We start from the raw sequence: 25,348 nt of genomic DNA, 5'->3' as shown, positions 1-25,348 counted from the left end.
ATCCTTCTTAAAGGAGGGAGACCATAATTGAACTCGCTATTCTAACAGTAGCCTAACAAATGTCCTGTTCAGCTGCAGCATGACCTCCCGATTCATATACACAATGCACTGACCCATAAAGGCAAGCATACCAAATGCCTTTTTCACTATCCTATCTACCTGCAACTACACTTTCAAAGAAAGATGCACCTGCACTCCAAGGTCTCTTTGTTCAGCAACACTCCGCAGGGCCTTACCATTAAGGGTAGAAGTCCTGTCTGATTTGCTTTTCCAAACAAGCACCTCACATTTATTTAAATTAAACTTCACCTACCACTTCCCAGCCCATTGGCTCATCCGATCAAGATTAGATTAGATTACTTAGTGTGGAAACAGGCCCTTCCTCCCAACAAGTCCACACCGACCCGCCGAAGCGCAACCCACCCAGACCCATTCCCCTAACACTACAGACAATTTAGCATAGCCAACTCACCTAACCCAGACATTTTTGGACTGTGGGAGGAAACCGGAGCATCCGGAGGAAACCCACGCAGACACGGGGAGAATGGACAAACTCCACACAGTCAGTCGCCTGAGGTGGGAATTGAACCCGGGTCTCCGGCGCTGTGAGGCAACAGTGCTAACCACCGTGCCGCCCAAGATCCCATCATACTTCTTCGCTGTCCACGACACCTCGAATTTTGGTGTCATTTGCAAACTTACTAACCATACCTCCTATATTCACATCCAAATCATAAACACAGTGGACCCAGCACTGATCCTTGTGCCACACAGCTAGTCACAGGCCTCCAGTCTGAAAAGCAACCCTCCACCGCCATTGGTCTTTATGCCTTTTATTAATAAAACCTAGGAAATTGTATCCTTCACTAAACTTGGTGAATGTTACGCAGGTATTAGAGAGCGCACAGGAAACATACATGAGAATGGTTCTGTGATGAGGAGCTTCAGTTACACAGAAAAGTGGCCTGGAAAACAGAAGGTTGAGAGGAGATTTAATCAAAGTATTCAAAATCATGAAGGGACTGGACACAGTAAATTGGGAGAAACTATTCCATTGATGTACAGACGGCCTAGATTTAAAGTAACTCAAAAAATAATGGAGACAATGCACTGACTGATAATGTGGGAGACAATCAACCGAGGCTTTCAAAAGGGACCGGATCATTATTTGAAAATTTAAAAATTTGAGTGCTATGAGGAGTGGTAAAAGAGGAGAATTTCTCTTTCAGAAGGCCAGCCCAAATAGCATCAGCCAAATGGCCTTCTGTGATGTAACATTTAAGTATACTCTACAACTCCTGACCTAAATCTCAAATTCTTGGAAAAAATCACCATGATCTTCAAGCTATTTTGAACCTAACAGGTGGAACTTGCAGAACCATTCTGCAATCCTTCCAGAGATGAACGAACCCCACAAAAAATATAAATGAATATGATTCAAGTTAGAATGTCGAATGTGAAAAAATATAGCAAATATCACTTTTAACAAAACCAAAATACTGCATGTGACAGAAAGCTGAAAGAATTTCCCTTTCTGTATCACATTTATTAGCTGCAAACCGTGTTGCTTCACTTTTGTAAAGAGGCAGAGATCCCGCAAGCTGAGCTTCAAAAGTTTAATTTCTGTGACTTAAAGCCTCAACGTTCGGCCATCCGTGTTCTTCAGCAACACACGAAACTCATCTTCTACCCAAAACAAGCATGTTCCCGGGTCATGCAGCCTGGGTAGATGTGTATGAGCTCCTGAGCGCGGCGTTTCTGCCGCACGGTGCTGTATTGAGAGACACAAGAGGTGAGTCTGTGGAAGTCCATCAGTTTGAATGTGAACACGGCCCGCGGCGCTGTCTTCGCTCCTGGAGATGGCTCACTGTGTGTATGAGCCGGTGGGAGAGGGAGCTCACTGCCCGGGGTAACAGCCACCCACTTCCTCCTCATCCACTGATCGAGTCTGAGCGGAGCCCCGTACGTCACCCACAACCACGACCTGGAACAGAGAGGAAGTGACGTGAGGGGGGTCGACGCCGACTTCCGGTAGCGGTTGGTGAGTGAGCTTTCCCGGTGGGCGGCCCGAAGCAGAGTCACACTCACTCACAGAGAGAGTCTTCCCCGTGAGCCCAGGCAGGTCGGGCCGGACCGGACCGGACCGGGGGCGGGGTCTCTGTCCGAGAGTCCCACTTCCCCCCCCCCCCTCACCACCACAACAACAACAACAGGGGGATTGAAGTGTCTTCCCTCGGTATGGATCCCCTGGGGGCCCGCTCCCCCATCATCGACATTCAGACTCTACCGTGTTGGGCTCACCGCCCGGAGCCGCTGCTGGAGACTGGGCTCAGCCGTGAGCTGCGGCCGGACACATCCATCTCCTCGCCTTTCCCCTACAGGAAAGACATTAACAACAAAGTTATTCTGTGGTACGTGTACACCGGCGCTTTGTTTTCCTTCTAGCTGCGCCAAGCGGAGTCGGCAGGTACTTCCATCCTCGAGAGCAGCTGTGAGGAGTTATTATGTTTTTTTAAACTTGCAGAACCTTTCGCCAGAATTCATGTGTGATCACCGCTTCCTGTAAGTGTTCATTGCTGATCTGATGGGGTTTCCTAGGCCCTTGTGCTGTTATCGGACACCCGGGGTGACTGGAGAGAATGTCAGCTCCTCTTTTCTTTCTCAGTCGAGAGTTTCTAGTTAACACTGTACTTTCTTGGTTAAACAAACTTGTGTGATATGTTTAAGTTAAATCCATATTCATGGCATCATTTCACATTGCTCGCGAATCCAGTGACATCCAGAGGTTCATTGTCATTTTGAGCAAATGATATTGCTTTGTTTTGAAACATGCTTCATTGTTCCTTTTTTCACTGTTATGTGCTCTCACCACCCCCGCACTCCAGGAGTCAGGTTGTATGCAACTACATGCTGAATTGGGTTTTGCACCTGGTAGCAAGGGGTTGAATGCCCAGCATCTCCTGTCATTTTTGACGTAGGTTAGAGAACATTAAGGTGTTACAATTCTAACTGCTTACATTACATATTCCAGTTTCTTACTACTCGATCTTCTGTTCTTGCATCTTCTCCACTTTATATAGAGGATTACTTCCTTGGATTTCAATTATTGGGTAATTAAATTCAATCCAATTTTATGTTTTAGATGTACTGTTGTTGGGAAATTATGAATTGATAATGCTTTCTCCTCAAACATTGATCCTTTCACAATGGCTATTGTCTCATTCCTCAGAAAATTCACTCTTGACTCTCTAACCTTGTGAAATGTCTTCAGTGTCCTTCAATGTGTTATTACCTATCACATCAGTATTAACTTGTCCTACAACTTCGAACTCAATTTTTTTCAAATTGGGTTTCCATCTTCATAAGTTGTGAATTACATTGAATGCAGTATATGATTTTCCAGTCATCCTTGTTGGCTGAAATGTTTGCAACTTTGCAACCTTATTGTTTCTGTAGTCATGCCATTTCTTGCCAGCTGACCACAAGATCCAGGCCAATATCTCCAAAACATGGGAAATTAACAGTTGGGGTAAGAACATAGATATACAAAATAAGTTCTTTTAAAAAAAACACATTTTAATGTTAGACTCTTAATCGCCCTTTTATTAAAATCATTTCTGCGTTTTAATGTTTTAAAACACTACACAGTGCACACTTCAGCAGCAGGAGCTTTACATCTTGTTGCTACCATCTGATATGTCTATTGTTTTTATTTACTGACAATACTTTTGCTGGTGGGGCAGGTGACCTTGACCTTACTATGTGAAAAGTAGCTGAAATCCATCCTATATGCAATTCATTGTTTTTGTTCAGTGTCCTGTTGTTGGTGGTTAAACGTATTGAGCTGCGATTACTTCACTTCCTTGTTTCTACACTTAAATTGTGCAGTTTCTGTGTGGCGTGGCTGTAACCATTTAACTTCCAGATGCTTTTCCTCTTCAAGTGCAACAGATCCCACTTTCATTTGTGTCTTTCCATATCACTTCTCAGATCTTGCTAGAACTGCTTGTATGACCTTTTGCTTACCTTGTATATTATTTGATCTCTACCACTTTACTGAACTTCTCCATTCTTTCTAAAAACGTGACCTATGGCTTACTACTTCAATGAATTCTCACTTGGGTGGCTTTGACTATCTAGACAATTCATCAAGATTCAATCCAAGCATTCGGAAATGTGGATCATTTTCTGGACACTTTTGCAAGACCTCATTTGGATGTTTAATTACACCCTAGTGTTTGCTTTACTGTTCAGATGGTGATAATAGTAAGCCACACAAGTTGTCCTTTTCAAGTGTAAGTTCTTCATCCAGACATGTTGAAGAGTATGAAGTGTTTAGGCAGTGGTTTATTCCTCTTTTGGAGAATTACTGGGCTGGTTTCATTTTACTGGCTTTTTCTGTTAAGTTTTCTCCCTGTTTTAGCTTAGTGACTGAATTTGTCTCTTCTCACTATTGTCAGCTGTGGCCTCATCATCACAATATCATCCGAGCCACAGCGTTCTATGTTCAAGCCTCACATCACGACCTGAAGAAACAAAAGAAGGCTGATGCTCCCATGCAGTTCTGAAGAAGTACTGCACTGTAACAGGGCTCATCTTTCAGATGAGATGTTAAAGAGAGGCCACCTGCCTATTTGATCTAATGGAAGAGGAGATGTCCTTAATGCCCTGGCTATTTACTTATCCTGGGTGTAAGTTTGCTTGCTGAGATGGAAGGCTTGTTTTCATATGTTTCGTCACTGTACTAGGTAACCTTATCAGTGAGCCTCCAGTGAAGCGCTGGTGGTATGTCCCACTTTCTATTTGTGTCCTGGTTTTTTTGGGTGATGTCATTTACAGTTCTTTTTCTCAGAAGATGGCAGATGGGGTCCAAGTTGATGTGTTTGTTGATAGAGTTCCGGTTGCAATGCTATGCTTGAAGGAATTCTCATGCATGTCTCTGTTTGGCTTGTCATAGGATAGATGTGTTGTCCCAGTCAAAGTGGTGTCCTTCTTGATCTATATGTAAGGATACTCGTGATAGTGGGTCATTGTCTTTTTGTGGCGAGTTAACGTTCATGTATCTCAGTGGCTAGTTTTCTGTCTGTTTGTGCCTTACCACCCACTTCACGTTCAATAACAAGACCTACAAACAAATCAACAGGCCATGCATGGGATCACCAATATCAGGGTTTTTAGCAAAAGTAGTTATGCAAAGATTCGAAAAACAGCTCTCTTAATTATCCAACCCACATTTTGGGTCCACTATGTGGATGATATTTTTGTTATCAAACTAAACGTTTTTTAGAGGAAATCTACAACACCATCAATCATATCCTCACTGGTATAAAATTCACAAAAGAGGAGAAGAACAGCAACAAACTGCCATTTCCAGATGTCACAGTAGGAGCGAGCACTCAATGGAGAACTTCAAAACTGCATCTACAGGAAAACAACACACACAGACCAAATACTTAACTATGGAAGCAATCATCCCAACACCCACAAATGAAGCTGCGTTATTTCATCGAGCCACCACGCACTGCAGCACTGAGGAACAATGAAGAGCAGAAGAGAAATACCTATAGAGTATATTCAAAAAGAACATGTACCCAGTAAACACAGTCGGCCAATTCCTCAGCAACAAATCCAAACAAGCAGGTACAATGCACCCAGAAACCCTAGCTACTTTACCCTACATCAAAGACGTCTCTGAAATGACCTCCAGACTACTCAGACCTCATGGCATCATGGTAGCCCACGAACCTATCAACACCCTTGAGCAACGGCTAATGAACTTAAAAGACCCTATACAAACAACAAGTGAAGCGAATGTCATTTACAAAATATCTTGCAAGGGCTATAACAACTACAACATCAGTCAAACAGGTAGAAAACTAGCCACCAGGATACATGAATATCAACTAGCCACAAAAAGACATGACCCACTATCACGAGTATCCTTAGATGAGGAAGGACACTACTTCGACTGAGACAAGCCAAACAGAAACATGCACGACAATTTCTATAAGCATGGCATTACAACTGGAACTCTGAATAAACGCACCAGTTTGGACCCCATCTACCATTCTCTGAGGAAAAGAACTGGAAATGACATCACCCAACTAAAGAAATCAAGGCACATAAATAGAAAGTGGGACAGAACACTAGCGCTTCATCAGAGGCTCACTGATGATGTTACTTAGTATGGTGACAAAATGTCTGGAAACAAACCTTCCAGCTCAGCGAGCAAACAAACATCCAGAACCTCAACCTGAGCTACAAATCTTCTTAAAAATCGCTTAATTATTTAATCTTTAATCAACATCACAAAACAGATTGCCTGGTCATTTTCACATTGGTTGTGGGAATTTGCTGAATGAGAATTGGCTGCTGTATTTCCTACATGATAATTCAATGTACTTTATTGACTGTAAAGCACTTGGACATACAAACAAAGTGCTGTTGAGCATAACTGAACTTAAAAAGCAAAACACAGCATCTGTGGAGAGAGTCAGTCTTTCAAATCCAATAACTTCAAAATTCTTTAGATGTCTTGTTCATGGTGAAAGATGCTGTATAACTAAATCACATTTTTTTTATATCAGCTTAATTAAACTTGGTCTGTTGCAGCATTGAGCATGCACATATGACTGATCTGTCTAATTTGTCTTTGAATGCAGCCTGTTTGTTGCACTGCATAACCCTTTTAAGATTAAAAGCAGTATTAAAAAGTTGCTTTTTATTAAGCCAACTTCAGTGAAGCTGAAATCAACAAACAAAATTACATCAGCTCTCTAGTTATTACAGTCCCAAGGTCTGTATAGTGCTACTTAATTATGTAAAATAACCAAGCTGCACTAATACCAAATAAAGACTGACTATTTTAGTAAAGCATTCTGGTATTGTAATAGGGAATCTAGATTCTAAAAAGCATTATTTGATGGGAAAATCCCCTGTCATTGTCAAGTCTGGTCATGCTGTTGCCACTGCAGATGATCAATGTATTAAGAGCAGATGGTGTAACCTCGATATAAAAGGCCTGTTAGACAAATTACTTTGTTGAATTAACAAATGTTGGCACAAGCTGTGTGCCGATTATTAATCTTTAAACCCCAGTGAGATATTCAGCTGTTGAACAGTGCTGTTATTTTCTTGATTATATATTTTGCTTAATGAAGTATTCACATATAATGAACATTATTTGACTTGCTGTGCAGATTTGTTCCCTACATGAAAAATAACTTTTGTAGTGTATCTTAATCAAAAGTTTGATACTGAAGAGAGTTGGGCTAAAATGTTTCTCAATTGATTGCAGGTGGTTTTCCAAAATAACATCTGTACCATTATGTTACTTGCAGTGGTGAATGAGGTTTGGATTGGGGGCTGACATGGGTTGTTAACTAAATTCTATTAGTAGGGTTGTTTATAACATCTTGTATAATTGTAAGAAGTTACGACAGGAACTGGCCAATTTGGGTGTGATGTTAGGGCCAGTGATTTTCTCCATATAAATACTCATTTGATATTCATTTCACATACACTTTTATATTCCTCTTTCAAGCAGCTTTCTAATTAGAATCTTTGCACACAGTACAACAAAATTGGTTGTGGCACAGAATTCAATTTTCAAGCTTATCCCTTTGAACATTTTTCTGATCCTTCATCACTGTCCTGCTGACCGCTGGAAATGAGTGCACTATTTCCTGCGATAAACTTGCATAATCTTGCAGACCTCAATTTCACTTCTCTGTTCTTACGGAAAAGAAATTGTCAATTCTTAAACTTTTCTTGATAACTATAAGCTCCTTCATTGTAGTATAATGGTGAAATTACTCTACATCTTTTTTTGTAATTGCATTTTCCTTCCTACAATGGATTACCCAAATGTGTACAGTATTCTAATTGTAAACTAATCGGAGCATTTTATAAGTTATGTTTTTGCTTTTGTATTCAGTGTGTAGATAGCAAACCAATGATTTTATTTGCCTTTTTATTCATTCTTGCCTCTTATGACCTCCACGTGCATTCAAAGGTCATTTTGCTGCACGTTGGGTCCATTGCTTCCCTTTTATTCAGAATTTATCAGGAAATTGCAACTAGCTAGTTTGTCAGTGGCTGTCTGTAATCTTTCATAGTTTTAGTTGCAATTTGCCAACAAAGTCTACAGATTTGATTTGAATAGCACAAATTGATATTCTCTGAATAAGTTCAGATGATATATACAAGTGTTAGTTAATAACTGAAGCCTTAGTGCAGTGTCTGGTGAAAAGCCACTTAGTACATCTTTCTGTTCTAAATTCCCTTATTCCTACTCTTCAACCAGTCTGTATTCATGTGATCACAATCCCCATTATTTCTTGAATTGTCACAAAAGTTGTATTTATATGCTGCCTGAACATAATAAAGCATTCCAACATGTTGCGGTATATGTGTAGTATCATGCTAGTGCAGATGAACTCATTCAGGATTCAGTCGATAAACTGAGATTTGGATAAACAAGCTATCTAACTTAAACATGCTATAATAATCTAGCAGCATTATTTTATAAGTACAGTCCTGTTTTTGATAATGTCTGCTTTTTGTAAATTATATCATACAGAGTTGTTCACAGTATGTAGTTAAACAAGTTACACTTTTTCACCTGGAGCACCCAGGACTTTGGTAGAGAATGAGAGTGGGAGAGTGTGCTGTTTTAATGCCTTTTTTTAAGGGTGATAAGAAACACTTAGTATCTGAAGTTAAAAATCACACAACACCAGGTTATAGTCCAACAGGTTTAATTGGAAGCGCACTAGCTTTGGGAGCGACGCTCCTTCAGCGTTGCTTCGAAAGCTAGTGTGCTTCCAATTAAACCTGTTGGACTATAACCTGGTGTTGTGTGATTTTTAACTTCGTACACCCCAGTCCAACACCGGCATCTCCAAATCATTAGTACCTGAACACACTGTGCCTTTGTCTCACTATGCACCATCCCTGTCAGTGGGTGGCTTTGGTCCCATTGTCTGATAGTCCCGGCTAAATCTTTGTCTTCCAGGCTCTCTCAAGGTTTGTTAAACCAACCTGTTCTCTCTAATGTTAGTCATTTCAATATATTTTGTTTGGAATCCATTGTTTTGTAATGTCTTTATGAAAGACTTGGGATTGTTTGCTATATGAAAGGTACCTTGTTTACAAAAAAGCTGTATGTTTTTTGACATTGTTTAATACTTAAATCCTAAATGTTCGGCTGCATTGCCATGAAAACCTTCTAATCATTTGCTAAAGGCTTGCTGCTGGAGGACTGAAAATGTTCGAACTTGTAGAATGCCAGAGGCATGGACAGAGAGATGATGCTCCCACTACAGGAAGAGACTAGGACCTGAGGGCACAGCATCAAAAAAGGGATGACTATTTAGAACTGAGATGAGAAATTTCTTCAGTGATGAATCTGTCGCACTCATTGCCACAGAAGTCCAAATCACTCTGTATCTTTGAGATAAGCTGGAGAGTGGGGTTGAAAAACACATCGAATGGTGGTGCAGACTTGATGAGTTGAATAGCCAAATTCTGCTCTGTTATCTTATGGTCTTGTTGCTGTTTAAAAAAAGGTGGTGTGATTGATAGAAAGCAAGATAGCTGTCAAGTGTGGGAAGATATCAATGGATTGGTCAGCAAGTCAGAAAAGTGGTATGAAATTCAATCCAGGAAAGTGTAAGGAGGTAATCTTGGGACAGCAGGCAAGGCAAGAAAATACATAGTAGTTGGTAGGATTCAGCGATGGAAGGAATAGAGGAACCTTGGGACATTATACTCCCAGATCCCTGAATGTTGTCAAGAAGGAAGGTGGTATTCTTCCTTTTTTTGACTATCAAGTTATGTTTAAAGCACTAATTACACTGCAGTACGAATACTGAGAATTCTCATGGTCACCATATTACAGGTAGGATGTGATCACACTAGAGCATGAGTAAAAGAGATTTGAGGGTGTTGCCAAGAATGGGGAGTTTTAGTTCTGAGGAGAAAAAAATTCTGAGATGTTCCTTGAGGCAAAGAAAACCAAAGGGAGATTTAATTAAGGTTCTCAAAATTATAAAATACTCTTACATTGGAAAGGAAGCAGAGGGGTCAATAACCAGAGGCTATAGACTTAAGAAAATTGATGGAATGGTTAGAGGAGAGTTAAGAACTCAAGAGGGTAGTAGGGTCCAGATCTTGTTGCCTGAAATTGTGATGGAGACAGAAATTCTCAATGTTTTAAAAAAAACTCTCAGCCTAAAGGTTGCTACATCAAGTGGATATCTATGGATGAAGAGCCAAAGGATTGATTTAAACTGGATAGCTTTTATTCAGCCAGCACAGGCGTAATAGTCAGGTCTTCATCTGTGCCAAATACTTTCAAAGTTTGTGCCTCATGTTAATTTTGAGGTATAAATTATTCTCCTCCCCCATTTTTGGAAGGGTCTTTCCCTCTCCCTCAATATTTGATAAAATGATTGCCTTTAATTTGTTAGGAATATTCATGAGTTGCTTCACAACTGAAGAGAGAGATTAGCCTTGGCTCTTCTGTGCGTGTGTGTGTGTGGCAGTGGTCAGGAATGGAAAGCATGGTAAATGGTTAAGCTCTCCACCTTTTGAGGGATACGAGTAAGGGTAAAAGATAGAAGTGTGTTCTATAAAAGTTAGAGTGTTTGAGACGAAGGCCAAGATGTTAAAAGTTCTGGTCATGTCAATTGAGGTTGATGGGACAAAAGTCCCCGATGACCTAATGTGAGCAATGGTAAACTGGGAACATATGACTGGAGAAGGCTGCAGATGCAAGATGAATCTAGTCCTGGAGTCTTTGACTTTGAATTTGGCACATGAGGAACAGAAGAGTCAGTCTAATTGGGCAAGGATGGGGGTAATGGACAGTCAAAACTTAGATCAGGATGCAGTCTTTCATCTACAACAAACATTTTACAAACTGGAACTGATGGGACCAGGAGTGTGCTGGTTGATCAACTGTTCCAGCTGATCGAGAAGTTTGCAAAACTGCAGTAAACTCTAGCCAAATGAAGCTTCTAAGCTGGTTTAGCAAGAATGCCACTTGATAATGTCCTCGTTAAAACGAAGTATGTAGTACTTTTGAATTTTTATTCAGTCACAAGCTCGTCAAACAAGTCTTTATGAAACAGTGCATTACAAGTTGATCCTCTTCAAACAATTTTGAGAGCAAAATGTAATCTTTTTGAAGGCATACAAAATTTCTAATCAAGGCAGGTGTTTTGAAAAGTAGAGTTTTGCACATATTCACTGAAGTTTAAGAGTAAACAGGTATCTATTGCCTTCATTAGCTCAGCTTCCAACTCAGCATTGTTTCCAGCTTAATGTTAGAAAAAAGTGAAGTTATCATTATTGTTTTTTGCTGACAAACTCTGCTCCATTGTTGGTGCTGTTTGTTTGTACACCTGCCTAAGTTCTCTGAACAACAAATTACTTGATTACATCTGGGCATCCAGTTCATAACCCATAGCTGCCCACTTCATAAAGACTACCTTGTTTGACCTACATTTCTGCCTCCTTCCTGTACTGCATGTTATAATGTTGTGGATCTTTCTAAGTTCCGATACTCATCCTCTCACTCACTCTCTGTTACCCCTGGAGTCATGTTACAACGCATCCTTCATTGCCCACCCCATCTCCTTTCTTATATCCTTGCTGGCACTCTGGTAAGTCATTACCTTGTCCAAATGCAAGACGTCAGGTTTGATATATGCATTGAGAACTAAGCTATCCCTCCATTTCCTATCTTGACCTTTTTGTTCTCTCTCTGGTCTATGCTTGGAAGAGCTGCAATTTTCATTAGCTACAGGTTTCATCTGTGTCCCTGAAGCATAAACAGCAGCCTGAAAGTTGATTCTATTCCCTCCTGAACAACTGCTCTTAACTGGTTGGGGTCATACATAGCACAAAGGAAGATGGTTGTGATTGGTGGAAGTCAGTCATTGTAGCTGCAGGACATCACCATAGTGCTCCTTAGGGTGGTGTCCTAGCCCCAGCCATCTTCAGCTGTTTCATCGATGACCTTTCCTCCATCCCCACCTGAACTGAGGATATACACTAATTATTATACAATTTGCACCATTGGTGATGAATGCGATACTGAAGCAGTTCATGTCCAAATGCACCAACCTTCGACAATATCCAGATTTGAACTGACTGGTGGCAAATAATATGACTATCGCTAATAAGACAGAGTCTAACTATCTAACCTATCGACATCCTGGGTTTGCCATTGACCAGAAACTGAACTAGTCTTACAATTATTGACTTAAAAAAGGCAGGTTGGAGGCTAGAAATGTTGGATTAATTCACCACCTGCTTTTCCAAAGCTTGTCCGCCATCTACAAGGCACAAGTGGTGGAATTGTTCTCACTTACTGGATGAGTACAGCTCTAACAGTACTCAAGAAGCTTGACACCATTCAGGACAAAACAACCTGCTTGATTAGCACCACGTCTACAAACAATCACTCTCTATGTCACTGACACTCAGTAGCAGCTGTATGCACCATCAATAGAATCAATGCAGAAATTCACTAAGGCTCCTAGGGTGGCATGCTGGCTCAGTGGTTAGCACTGCTGCCTCACAGCACCAAGGTCCCAGGTTCAATTCCAGCCTTGGGTGACTGTCTGTCTGTGTGGATTTTGCACATTCTCCCCGTGTCTGCGTGGTATTCCTCCCACAAGTCCAAAGATGTGCAGGTCAGGCGAATTGGCCATGCTAAATTGCTCATTATGTTAGGTGCATTATCCAGAGGGAAATGGGACTGGGTGGGTTACTTTTCGGAGGGTCGGTGTGGACTTGTTGGGCCGAAGGGCCTGTACACTGTAGGGAATCTAATCTTTACGGACCACCTTCCAAACTCAACCACTGCAATCTGTACACAATAACAACAGATATGTGGGAACACCATCATCTGCAAGTCCCCCTTCAATTCACTCATCATCCTGACTTGGAAATATGTTGCTGTTCCTTCATTGTTATAGGGTTAAAATTCTGGCACTTCCTCTCTTTTTTAGCATTGTAGTTCTCACAAATAGACTGCAGCTGTTTAAGAAGGCAGTTCACCTTTTAGCATTTAGAGCTGACCAGTAAATACTGGACTAGCCACCAGCACCCACATCTCATTAATGAATAAAATAAAAGTGTTATTCAATCTTTCTGCACCTGAACTTGATTTAAATGGAGATTTTGTCCATATGCTGTCTTATCACAGAATTGACGTACTTCTGTCTCGATTAGCTGGCTTGCATTTTTCCCTGTTCTAGCTCATCACCTGCTGAAACCCTTAGCCATCTCTGGCCATTCTGCTATCTTCAGCTTTCATGATTGACAGAATTCGAATAAGCTGAAATTTGTTATCCTGTCCTGCACCAAGTCATCTATGACTTGCTGACCCTCATTAGCCACTGGTTTTACATATGTCTCAAATTTAAGTGGCATCCATATGATTAAATCTGTCAAATTTGCTCCTCTCTTACCTCCTTTAACTGTCCAAACCTCTAATGACTGCATTCCTCCACCTTTGGTGCTTCCTGTATGCTCTTTAGGACAATGCCTTTGACTATGTGGGTGTTGTTTGAAACTCATTTCCTCAATTATTTTGACTCTTCTCCCTCTCATCTTTCAACAGCTTCCATAAAACTTATCTCTTTCTTTCCTTATAATCAGGAGACAGAGGGTGATGATGGAGGGTTGCTTTTCAGACTGGAGGCCAGTGACCAGCGGTGTGCTACAAGGATCAGTGCTGGGTCCTCTGCTTTTTGTCATTTATGTGAATGATTTGGACGTGAGCATAGGAGTTATGGTTAGTAAGTTAGCAGATGACACCAAAGCTGGAGGTGTAGTGAATAGTGAAGAAGGTTACCTCCGAATACAACTGGACCTTGATCAGATGGACAGGAGTGCCAAAGAGTGGCAGATGGATTTTAATTCATATAAACGTGAGGTGCTGCATTTTGGAAAAGCAAATTGGGGCAGAATTTATACACTTAATGGTAAGGTCCTAGGGCAGGGGTGGGGAACCTGTGGCCTTCGAGTCCATTGTGTGCGTGGCTTTTTGAATGAATCCAAATTTTGCAGAAGAAATCTTTTATTTTTTATTCATGTTTTTTCGTCCTTTATTATTTTTATTTTAATCTTAAAATGAATGTATTTAAAGCACCAGAGAGTAAAAGAAAATTCAACGAAATAATCCTCAATTAAAAAAATGTGAATTTTGAAGAATATATAATTGAAGTTTCTTGGATGTGGCTTTATTAGATTGCAACTGACATAATGTGGCCTTCCAAGATGAAAAGGTTCCCCACCTCTGTCCTAGGGAGTGTTGATGAACAAAGAGACCTTGGAGTGCAAGTTGATAGTTCCTTGAAAGTGGAGTCGCAAGGTTAGTGAAGGTGGCCTTTAGTATGCTTTCCTTTAGTGGCCAGTGCACTGCATATAGTAGTTGTGAGGTTATGTTGCGGCTGTACATGATGTTGGTTAGGCCACTTTTGGAATACTGTGTTCAATTCTGGTCTCCCTGCTATTGGAAGGATGTTGTGTAACTTGAAAGGGTTCAGAAAAGGTTTACAAGGATATTACCAGGGTTGGAGGGTTTGAGCTATGGACAGAGGATGAATAGACAAGGGCTATTTTTCCTATGGTGTGGGAGGCTGTGGGGTAACCTTTATAGAGGATTATAAAATCATGAGCAGCATAGTTAGGGTGAATAGCCTTGGTCTTTTCCTCAGAAGTCCAAAACTAGGTTTAATTTGAGAAGGGAAAGATTTAAGAGATAGAAGGGGCAAATTTTCACACAGAGGGTGATGCATGTATGGAATGAGTTGCCAGAGGAAGTGGTGGAGGCTTGTACAACTTCATCATTTATAGAATCATAGAGATGTACAGCATGGAAACAGACTCTTTGGTCCAACCTGTCCCTGCTAACCAGATATCCTAACCTAATCTAATCCCATTTGCCAGCACTTGGCCCATATCCCACTAAACCCTTCCGATTCATATACCCATCCAGATCCCTTTTAAATGTTATAATTGTACCAGCCCCTATAACATCCTCTGGCACCTCATCTTGGTGGTTACCTGAATAGGAAGAGTTTAGAGAAGAGATAGGGGCCTTGTGCTGGCAAATGGGGCTAGATTAATTTAGGGTATCTGGTCAGCAGGGACGAGTTGGACTGAAGGGTCTGTTTCCATGCTGTACTGTTCTGTGACTCTATGACTTCTTCCTTTTGGCTAGTGCAAATTTGTTGTGTGATTGGATGCTGGCAAAAAAAAGATTAGGAGAGTTTTAGTGACAGGTACTCAATTGTAAGAGAACGTGGCAGGCATTTTTGTGACAACAAACAAGACTCTCTGATATGTTGCCACCCTGGTGCCAGGGTTAGGGATATCTCCAAGCAACCGCAGAGCATTCTGAAGAGCAAGGGTGAACGTCTAGCATTTGTGGTATATGTTAGCACCAACAACATGGGTTAAAAGATAATGTCCTGAAACAGGAATTGAGAGAGTTGGGTAGTAGATTAAAGAGGATTATTGATATTGTAATCTCTTGAATACTTCCAGTGCTTGTGCTAAGAATAGAAAGACAGTTCAGATGAACACATGGCTAAAGGGATCACGTAGGAGGCAGGGCTTTAGAGTTTTGGATCATTGAGATAGTTTGTGGGGCAGTTGAGTCCTGTACAAGTTGGGCAGGTTGCACCTGATCCAGAATGGGCCCAATATTTTTGTTGGGAGGTCTGCTCATGCTGTTGGGGAGGTTTTGAACTAGTTTGGCAGGTGGGTAGGGCACAGCAGATATAAAATCGAGCATAGTTTAGTCAGATCTAGAAAAAATACTGGGACAGTCCTGTACGTGGAAAAGACATGAGCATAAGGCATATAGGAGAGCAGTAAAGCTAAATTGTGTCCAATATAAGGTGTCTGAGTAGTAAGGTGGATGAACTTGGAGCGCTGATCAGCATGTGAGAATATTAAATTGTTGTAGTCACACTCAGCGACATAATTGAAGAAAGGGCAGGACTATACTTCCAGAGAGTGGTGTCACAGATCAACAGGATGGTGAAGAAGGCGTTGGGCATGCTTGCCTTCGTTAGTCAGAGCACTGAATCCAAGCATTGGGATGTCATATTACAGCTGTACAAGACATTGGTAAGACCACTTTTGGAGTACTGCATACAATTCTGGTCACTCTGCTGTAGGGAAGATGTTATTAAACTGGGAAGGGTGCAAAAAAGATTTACATGGATGTGATGGAGACTGGAAAGTTTGAGTTGTAAGGAGATTTAGGCTGGGATGTTTTCCCTGGAATGTGGTAGGCTGAGGGTTGACCTTATAGAGGTTTATGAAATCATGAGGGGCATAAATAAGGTGAATACCAAGGTTTTTTCCTCAGGATAGAAAAATCCAAAACTAGAGGGCACAGGATTAAGTTGAGAAGGGTCGGATTTAACAGGGACCTGAGGGACAACCTTTTTCAGACAGATGGTGGGTATATGGAATGAGGCGCAAGAGGAAGCAGTGGAAGCGTTTTCAATTACAACATTTAAAAGACATTTGGATAGATGCATAGATAAGAAAAGTTTAGAGGTATTTGGGCCAAACACAGACAAATGGGACTGGATCAGTTTAAGAAACCTGGTTGGCATGGACAAGTTTGGCTGAAGAGCTTTTTCCGTGTTGCATGACTCTGTGACTGGCACCTTGTCATTCCAAGATATAGAAGTTTCAGGCCTGATAGGTGGGGATGTAAGAGCTGTGGAGACATTCCTTTATTGATAAGAGACCATCACTGTAGTAATGAGAAAGGATGGCTTGTGCTCTTCAAATGAGGCCACCTTGGTAGAGCTTTGAAATTTAAAAATGGGCAGTCACTTTGCTGAGATTATTGTACATACCTCCCAACAGAGAGAGAGAGGGGCAGATACTTTGGCAAATCAGAAATGCAAGTGGCTTTGGAATTTAGGGAATTTAAATGTTGCTAACATGTAACTGGGCTTGAGTTAGTGTGAAAGGGTTAGACTGTGGAGTCTTTCACATGCATCCAGGAGAGGTTTTTGAACCAGTATGTAAATAGTTCTTCTAGAAATGGGGCAGTGCTGACAAGTGAAGCCAGTCAAATGGTTGAAGTGTCAGTGGGCATGTATTTTGGGGATAATCATCATAACACTAAGCTTCAAAGTAATTATGGAAAGGAATCAGGCTAGTACAGAAATTAAGTGACTAAACTGAGGAAGACCAATTTCAATATCAGCAAACAGACTGGGAACAGCTAATTAAGGTGAGTCTGCATATGGAAAATGAGAGTCTTTTAAAAATAGTTTAGTGAGAGATCCGGACCAGCGTCTTTCCTCTAAGAATGAATGACAAGCACAGCAAGTCCAAGAAACCATGGATGTCAAGAGATATCGCGAGATAATTTTAAAAAAAGGAAGCATATGTTAGGTGCAAAGCATTGAAATTGGGAGGCCGTTCAGATGTATAGAGTGTGTAGAGGTTTGCTGAAATTAAGGCAAAGAGGGGTCACAAAATACCTTTGGCAGATAGGATTAAGGAAAACCCCAAGGCATTTTATAAGTATATTAAGAGCAAGAGGATGATCAGGGGCCTTTGAGATAAAAGGGGCAGTCTGTAGAAGGAGTCAGCTGGCATAGGTGAGTTTTTTAAATGAATATTTCTTACCTGTATTCACGAGAGAGAAAGCCATTGGAGCTGGAAATTTCTGTTGGGATGGTGAGGTTCTAGACCATGATAAGATTAATGCAGAGAAAGTGTTTAGATGCTTTAGTGAGCATAAAGGTACATAAATCCCCAGGGCCTGATGAGTTGTATCCCAAACTGCTATTGGGGGTGGGGGTGGGGGAGGCGGAGGGAGAGTGTTGCTGGGGTCCTAGCAGATATATTTAATAGTTTGTTAGTCACGGCTGAAGTGCCAGATGACTGGAGGATAGCTAATGTGGTTCATTTGTTCTGAGGGCAGCAGGGATAGACCAGGTCTTTACAGACCAGTTAGTCTGACATCACGGAGGGAAGTTATTGGAAAGATTTCTGAGGGACAGGATGAATCGACACTTGGAAAGGCAGTGTTTCAACAGGGTTAGCAGATTTATTGGAGCGTTTCAGAATCATTTTAATTGCATTATATATAATATGAAGTTATATGTGCGACTACATATTTTAATGTGGCTAGTGTAGTTGATGTGGTTTACATGGACTTCTATAAAGCCTTTGACAAGGTCCCACATGGAAGGCTGGTCTAAAGGATAAGCCGATGGGATCCTAGGCAAGTTGGCAAACTGGATCCAAAATTAGCTCTCAAGTAGGAGACAAAGGGTAATGGTGAAGAGTTGGTTTTGAGATTGGAAGCATATGACCAGTGGTGTACCACAGGGATTGGTTCTGGGACTGATTGTTATGTACATTAATGACTTGAATGTTAATGTCAAAGGCATAATTAGTAAATTTGCAGATGAGACAAATTTGTGTTGGTATTGATAGTGAGGAGGATGGTCTCGGGCTACAGTCTGATATTGATCAGCTTGGTAAATTGGGCAGAATGATTTAATCATATGTGAGGTGATGCATTTTGGGAAGTCTAATATGGGAAGGATTTACCCAATGAATGGTAGATCCCTAGGTGGACAAGAAGACCTTGGTGTACAAGTCGATAGATCCTTGAAGGTGTCAGCACAGGAAGATAGGTTGTTGAAGAAGGCATGTTTGCCTTCATTAACTGTGTTGCAGAATATTGGAGCAGGGAATCTTGTTGCAACTTTGTAGAGCATAGGTTAGGCTGCAGAGGAAATACTGTATGCAGTTCTGGTTGCTACACTACTGGAAGGACATGATTGCACTGGAGAGATGAGATTAGATTATTTAGTGTGGAAACAAGCCCTTTGGCCCAACAAGTCCACACCGACCCGCCGAAGCGCAACCCACCCAGACCCATTCCCTTATATTTACCCCTTCACCTAACACCACAGGCAATTTAGCATGGCCAATTCACCTAACCTGCACATTTTTGGAGTGTGGGAGGAAACCGGAGCACCCGGAGGAAACCCACGCAGACATGGGGAGAACATGCAAACTCCACACAGTCAGGCGCCTGAGGCGGGAATTGAACCCACGTCTCTGCCGCTGTGAGGCAGCAGTGCTAACCACTGTGCCACCGTTCAGCCCACAAGGCGTGATTGTGGAGGAGATTTTGTCTTAATTTTGAGGAGAGACTGAATACACTGGGGTTGTTTCCCTGGAGCAGAGAACTCTATTGACACACTTGATTGAGGTAAACATAATTGAGGGGACACAGATAGAGGAGTTTCTGACAATGTTTTCCCCATGACAGACATCTCTAAGACCACAGGGCATACTTTTGAGTAAGGAGTAAGTAATTTAGAGGGGATCTGAGACGACAAAAAATCGCCCAGAGCATGGCAGAAATACAGAACCTACTGTTGAGTGGTTGGTGGAGGATGGTACATTTGCAGCATTGAAGAAGCAACTAGATGCGCACTTAAAATGCCAGGGCAAAATAGATTATGGACCAAATTTTGGTGAAAGTAAAAACCAAATGTTAGTGGTATTGTGAGGCACAGTATAAATCAGAAAAGTAGAGGTGCATGTAGCAAGAAAAATGTAGTAATCATGGGTGACTTCAAACTACGTAGACTGGATGAATATTATGAGCACCAGTGCTGTGGAACAAGAGTTCCTGAAATATGTTTGAGTTGCTGGGTCAAAATCCAGGAATTCCCTCCCTAACAGGTCGACCTCTAGCAAATAAACTGCAGTGATTCAAGAAGGCAGTTCACTACCATCTTCTGAACAGTAACTGGGGATGGGCAATCAATGCTGATCTCGTCAGCAAACCCCTACATCCCATGAATGCATTTTTTAAAATAAAAAATATGGTTTTCTGGAACAGTATCCTGAGGAATTAACTGTGGCACTGGTTATTTCGAACCATATTTTGCACTTGGAAAGGGCTAATTAATAATCCTGTTGCAAAAGCTTTTAAAGAATGATATTTTAAAGTGTGGTAGAATTTAACCATTAAGTTTGAAAAATGTAGTTCAATCTGAAACAAAAGTCTTAAGTCTAAACATGGCCAATTATGATTGTATGAGTAAAGAATTGGCTGTGATAGATTTATGAATACATCAGAAGATTCGGTGTTAGATAGGCAATAGCTAATGTTTAAAGAATTCATGGTATGCTTAGTTGGCAATGAAAAGCATCCCTTCAAGGCAAAAAAATCCCACCAAGAAAACCCAGAATGCCATGCATAACATGGTAATTTAAAGATCGTATTAGATTAAAGGAAGAGTTGTATTACGTTGCAAGCATGAGCATTAGGAGAATTTGGTAGAGAAGGGCTAAGAAATTGACAGAGACAAAGAGAACACAAATATAAAAGGCTAGAAATAGAAAGTGAATAGTGAAAGTAACTATAGATATGTAAAAAGGAAAAGATTAGCAAACGAAAAGATTAGCAAATGCAAGGGTAGCTTCATTGCATAGCAGAGACAGCAGAGTTCAAAACAGTGAAATTAAGAAATGACATGCTAAATAGTAATTTGTGCTTGGTTTCACAGTGGAAGACATAGAAGGTTCCCTGAATTAATTAAGGTTCAACAGGTTATGAAAATGTGAAACTGAAGTAAATTAGTATGCTTGATCCCCATTACAGCAATATCTGTGCATTCATTAGCTCAACCCCAGATGCTATCTTTTCTCCACCCATTAACAGAGCCTGATAGGGCATGCTACTTCCAGGTCGTTTATAGATGGGGAATTCATATTTATTTTTTATCTCATGTCCCAATCTGGAAGTAATAAGAATTAGGTGATAGAAAGGGAGGCAAAAGAGGAGGGGGAGTGGCATTTTTGATAAGGGATAGCATTACAGCTGTGCTGAGGGAGGATGTTCCCGGAAATACATCCAGGGAAGTTATTTGGATGGAACTGAAAAATAAGAAAGGAATGATCACCTTATTGGGATTGTATTATAGACCCCCCCAATAGTCAGAGGGAAATTGAGAAACAAACTTGTAAGGAGATCTCAGCTATCTGTAAGAATAATAGGGTGGTTGCGGTAGGGGATTTTAACTTTCCAAACATCAACTGGGACTGCCATAGTGTTAAAGGTTTAGATGGAGAGGAATTTAAGTGTGTACAAGACAATTTTCTGATTTAGTATGTGGATGTACCTACTTGAGAAGGTGCAAAACTTGACCTACTCTTGGGAAATAAGGCAGGGCAGATGACTGAGTGTCAGTGGGGGAGCACTTTGGGGCCAGTGACCATAATTCTATTCGTTTTAAAATAGTGATGGAAAAGGATAGACCAGATCTAAAAGTTGAAGTTCTAAATTGGAGAAAGGCCAATTTTGACGGTATTAGGCAAGAACTTTCAGAAGCTGATTGGAGACAGATGTTCGCAGGTAAAGGGACGGCTGGAAAATGGGAGCTTTCAGAAATGAGATAACAAGAATCCAGAGAAAATATATTCCTGTCAGGGTGAAAGGGAAGGCTGGTAGGTATAGGGAATGCTGGATGACGAAAGAAATTGAGGGTTTGGTTAAGAAAAAGAGGGAAGCATATGTCAGGTACAGTCAGGATAGATCGAGTGAATCCTTAGAGTATAAAGGAAATAGGAGTATACTTAAGGAAATCAGGAGGGCAAAATGGGGACATGAGATAGCTTTGGAAAATAGAAGTAAGGAGAATCCAAAGGGGTTTTACAAATATATTAAGGACAAAAGGGTAACTAGGGAGAGAATAGGGCCCCTCAAAGATCAGCAAGGCGGCCTTTGTGTGGAGCCACAGAAAATGGAGGAGATACTAAATGAATATTTTGCATTAGTATTTACTGTGGAAAAGAAAATGGAAGATATAGACTGTAGGGAAATAGATGGTGACATCTTGCAAAATATCCAGATTACAGAGGAGGAAGTGCTGGATGTCTTGAAACAGTTAAAGGTGGATAAATCCCCAGGACCTGATCAGGTGTACCCTAGAACTCTGTGGGAAGCTAGAGAAGTGATTGCTGGGCCTCTTGCTGAGATATTTGTATCATCGATAGTCACAGGTGAGGTGCCGGAAGACTGGAGGTTGGCAAACGTGGTGCCCTGTTTAAGAAGGGTGGTAAAGACAAGCCAGGGAACTATAGACCAGTGAGCCTGACGTCGGTGGTGGGCAAATTGTTGGAGGGAATCCTGAGGAACAGGATGTACATGTATTTGGAAAGGCAAGGACTGATTCGGGATAGTCAACATGGCTTTGTGCATGGGAAATCATGTCTCACAAACTTGATTGAGTTTTTTGAAGAAGTAACAAAGACGATTGATGAGGGCGGCGCAGTAGATGTGATCTATATGGACTTCAGTAAGGTGTTCGACAAGGTTCCCCATGGGAGACTTATTAGCAAGGTTAGATCTCATGGAATACAGGGAGAACTAGCCATTTAGATACAGAGCTAGCTCAAAGGTAGAAGACAGAGGGTGGTGGTGGAGGGTTGTTTTTCAGACTGGAGACCTGTGACCAGTGGAGTGCCACAAGGATCGGTGCTGGGCCCTCTACGTTTTGTCATTTACATAAATGATTTGGATGCGAGCATAAGAGGTACAGTTAGTAAGTTTGCAGATGACACCAAAATTGGAGGTGTAGTGGACAGCGAAGAGGGTTACCTCAGATTACACCAGGATCTTGACCAGATGGGCCAATGGGCTGAGAAGTGGCAGATGGAGTTTAATTCCGATAAATGCGAGGTGTTGCATTTTGTGGAAGCAAATCTTAGCAGGACTTCTACACTTAATGGTAAGGTCCTAGGAGTGTTGCTGAACAAAGAGACCTTGGAGTGCAGGTTCATAGCTCCTTGAAAGTGGAGTCGCAGGTAGGTAGGATAGTGAAGAAGGCATTTGGTATGCTTTCGTTTATTGATCAGAGTATTGAGTTCAGGGGTTGGAAGGTCATGTTGCGGCTGTACAGGACATTGGTTAGGCCAGTGTTGGAATATTGCGTGCAATTCTGGTCTCCTTCCTATCGGAAGGATGTTGTGGAACTTGAAAGGGTTCAGAAAAGATTTACGAGGATGTTGCCAGGGTTGGAGGATCTGAGCTACAGGGAGAGGTTGAACAGGCTGGGGCTATTTTCCCTGGAGCGTCGGAGGCTAAGGGGTGACCTTATGGAGGTTTACAAAATTATGAGGGGCATGGATAGGATAAGTAGGCAAAGTTTTTTCCCTGGGGTCGGGGAGTCCAGAACTAGAGGGCATAGGTTTAGGGTGAGAGGGGAAAGATATAAAAGAGACCTAAGGGGCAACGTTTTCACGCAGAGGGTGGTACGTGTATGGAATGAGCTGTCAGAGGATGTGGTGGAGGCTGGTACAATTGCAACATTTAAGAGGCATTTGGATGGGTATATGAATAGGAAGGGTTTGGAGGGATATGGGCTGGGTGCTGGCAGGTGGGACTAAATTGGGTTGGGATATCTGGTCGGCGTGGACAGGTTGGACCGAAGGGTCTGTTTCCATGCTGTACATCTCTATGACTCTTAAGTTGTCGTGTTGAAGAACTGATTGGGATTTAAAGTTGACAAACCCTTGGACCCAATAAATTTATCCTACAGTGTTCAAACATGGTTACAGAGATAGTAAGTGAATGCATTTGATCATCACTCAAAATTCTGTTAATTCAGTAATCGTACCTGCAAGTTAGAACATTGCCGATAAAACTGCATGACTTAAGATAGGAGGGCGAGAGAAAACTTCAAACTACAGATGTATTAGCTAAATATCATTAGTAGGAAAAGTACTAAATATAGGAAATACTAAAGAGGTATGTATAGCAGATATCTAGAAAATAATTGTCTGATTGGACAAGTTTTGTTTGTGATCTGTAGCCTTTTGAAGCACTTTAGCTTTTTGATACCAAGTAACATGATGTCAGTAATTTTTTTTTGTAATATGCAGTACCTTTGTCTCCAAACCAGCAACTTCAAGACAGGCTGTGGCAGATTTGAATTATTTCAGTTTGATGCCAGTCTGGCTAATTGTCTTTGGGTGGCTTGGGCTATTCTGGGTCAGGTGGAATCTTTAGTTTCTTGAAAACAAGAATTGATTCACGCTTAAAAGTTAAAACTGACAAGTCCTGCATTGTGCAGTGCCTAGCCAAACTGTCAAAGTAAATTACTTCTATCTGAATTTTTAAAAAATGTATGGCTGGTATTAAGTTTCTGGCTTTGGGCAGCTGATTTTTAGACCACTGTTTGGAGAGCGTGTACTCCAAAACACATGCTTGTGTTTGAATGCATGAAATTTTTTTTTTAGTTGTTAGCAAAATGTCAAATTGTTAATACTGAGTTTGTTTTTTAGGAAGGGAGATGTGACCTTGCTGAGTTGCACAGCCATTGTGAACACAAGTAATGAAGCACTGTCTGACAAAAATGCTATTAGTGAAAGTATCCACTTACATGCAGGACTAGAACTCAAGGATGAGTTACAGAAATTGAAAGGTAAGATTCATAAAACATCATTAAAGCAGGAAACATCAGTCACACTTTCGTAGGGGTTCTTGATGCCATAAATTAATTCTAAGCCAGGATATTTGGATGTACTTGCCCAATAAATGTATCCAAACTTTGCAGGGAGTTCCCTTTTTTTAAACCCATTGAGTACTCGGAATATAATTCCATTTTTAACCTTGAAAGTTAGTTAACTTTTCTAATTGCATGATCAGTCTATGCCATATGTGTATTAGTAAGCTTTAAGATTTAAGATTTCATTTGTCTTAATGAAACCATTTTTCCTCCTCAAAATCAGAAGATATACATTCGCAGAAAGCCATTTTAGTCCATTCATTCAGGGAATTTGTTTGTGCTGTTTATTGTATTTACATGTTTATTGTATTTGCAGGTTAAATAATTAACTTCCAGTATCCTAACATTGTGTTGATTCCATTCCACATGTTTATCAGTTTCTGCATTAGAGAATTACTTGGAATCAGTTGTAAGTTTGTCTGTATTCAGACTGAATCCTATATCATACAGTCCTTGAGTGCAGACTCAGTTTATTTTGAAGTGTTCCAGGTTATATAGACTGCTGTACTGTTTGTTCTCTCGTATGCTGCCTTCAACCCATCTCAATTTATGTTTGTCAACATGGAAGTTCCGTTTCTCTGTATTTTATCATAAATTACTGAGCTGTGAAAGGGATTTAATGTGAAAGATTGGCTCCATGACTGTCCTCAATGAGCTCAATAGTTTGAATGCTTCTCTTCTCTCTCTCTCTCTCTCTCTGTCTCTCTCTGTTGCTTAGTATTCAGATAGTATTCAGATTAACATGGCCA

General features: G+C 41.0%; 1 protein-coding gene across 1 annotated transcript in view; it reads left to right on the top strand.

Moving 5' to 3' along the window:
• Positions 1 to 2,025: 2,025 nt before the first annotated feature.
• gdap2 (ganglioside induced differentiation associated protein 2) overlaps positions 2,026 to 25,348 on the top strand; it is a 72,912-nt gene continuing 49,589 nt past the window's right edge. The window contains exons 1-2 of the mRNA XM_072585237.1: positions 2,026 to 2,411; positions 24,376 to 24,515. Coding sequence (XP_072441338.1) covers positions 2,239 to 2,411; positions 24,376 to 24,515 — 313 coding nt within the window. The 5' untranslated portion in view covers positions 2,026 to 2,238. The remainder of the gene's footprint in view (positions 2,412 to 24,375; positions 24,516 to 25,348) is intronic.

Source organism: Chiloscyllium punctatum, chromosome 15 (genome assembly GCF_047496795.1).
Source record: "Chiloscyllium punctatum isolate Juve2018m chromosome 15, sChiPun1.3, whole genome shotgun sequence".
NCBI lineage: Eukaryota > Metazoa > Chordata > Chondrichthyes > Orectolobiformes > Hemiscylliidae > Chiloscyllium > Chiloscyllium punctatum.
This window is presented reverse-complemented; position numbering and strand designations above follow the sequence as displayed.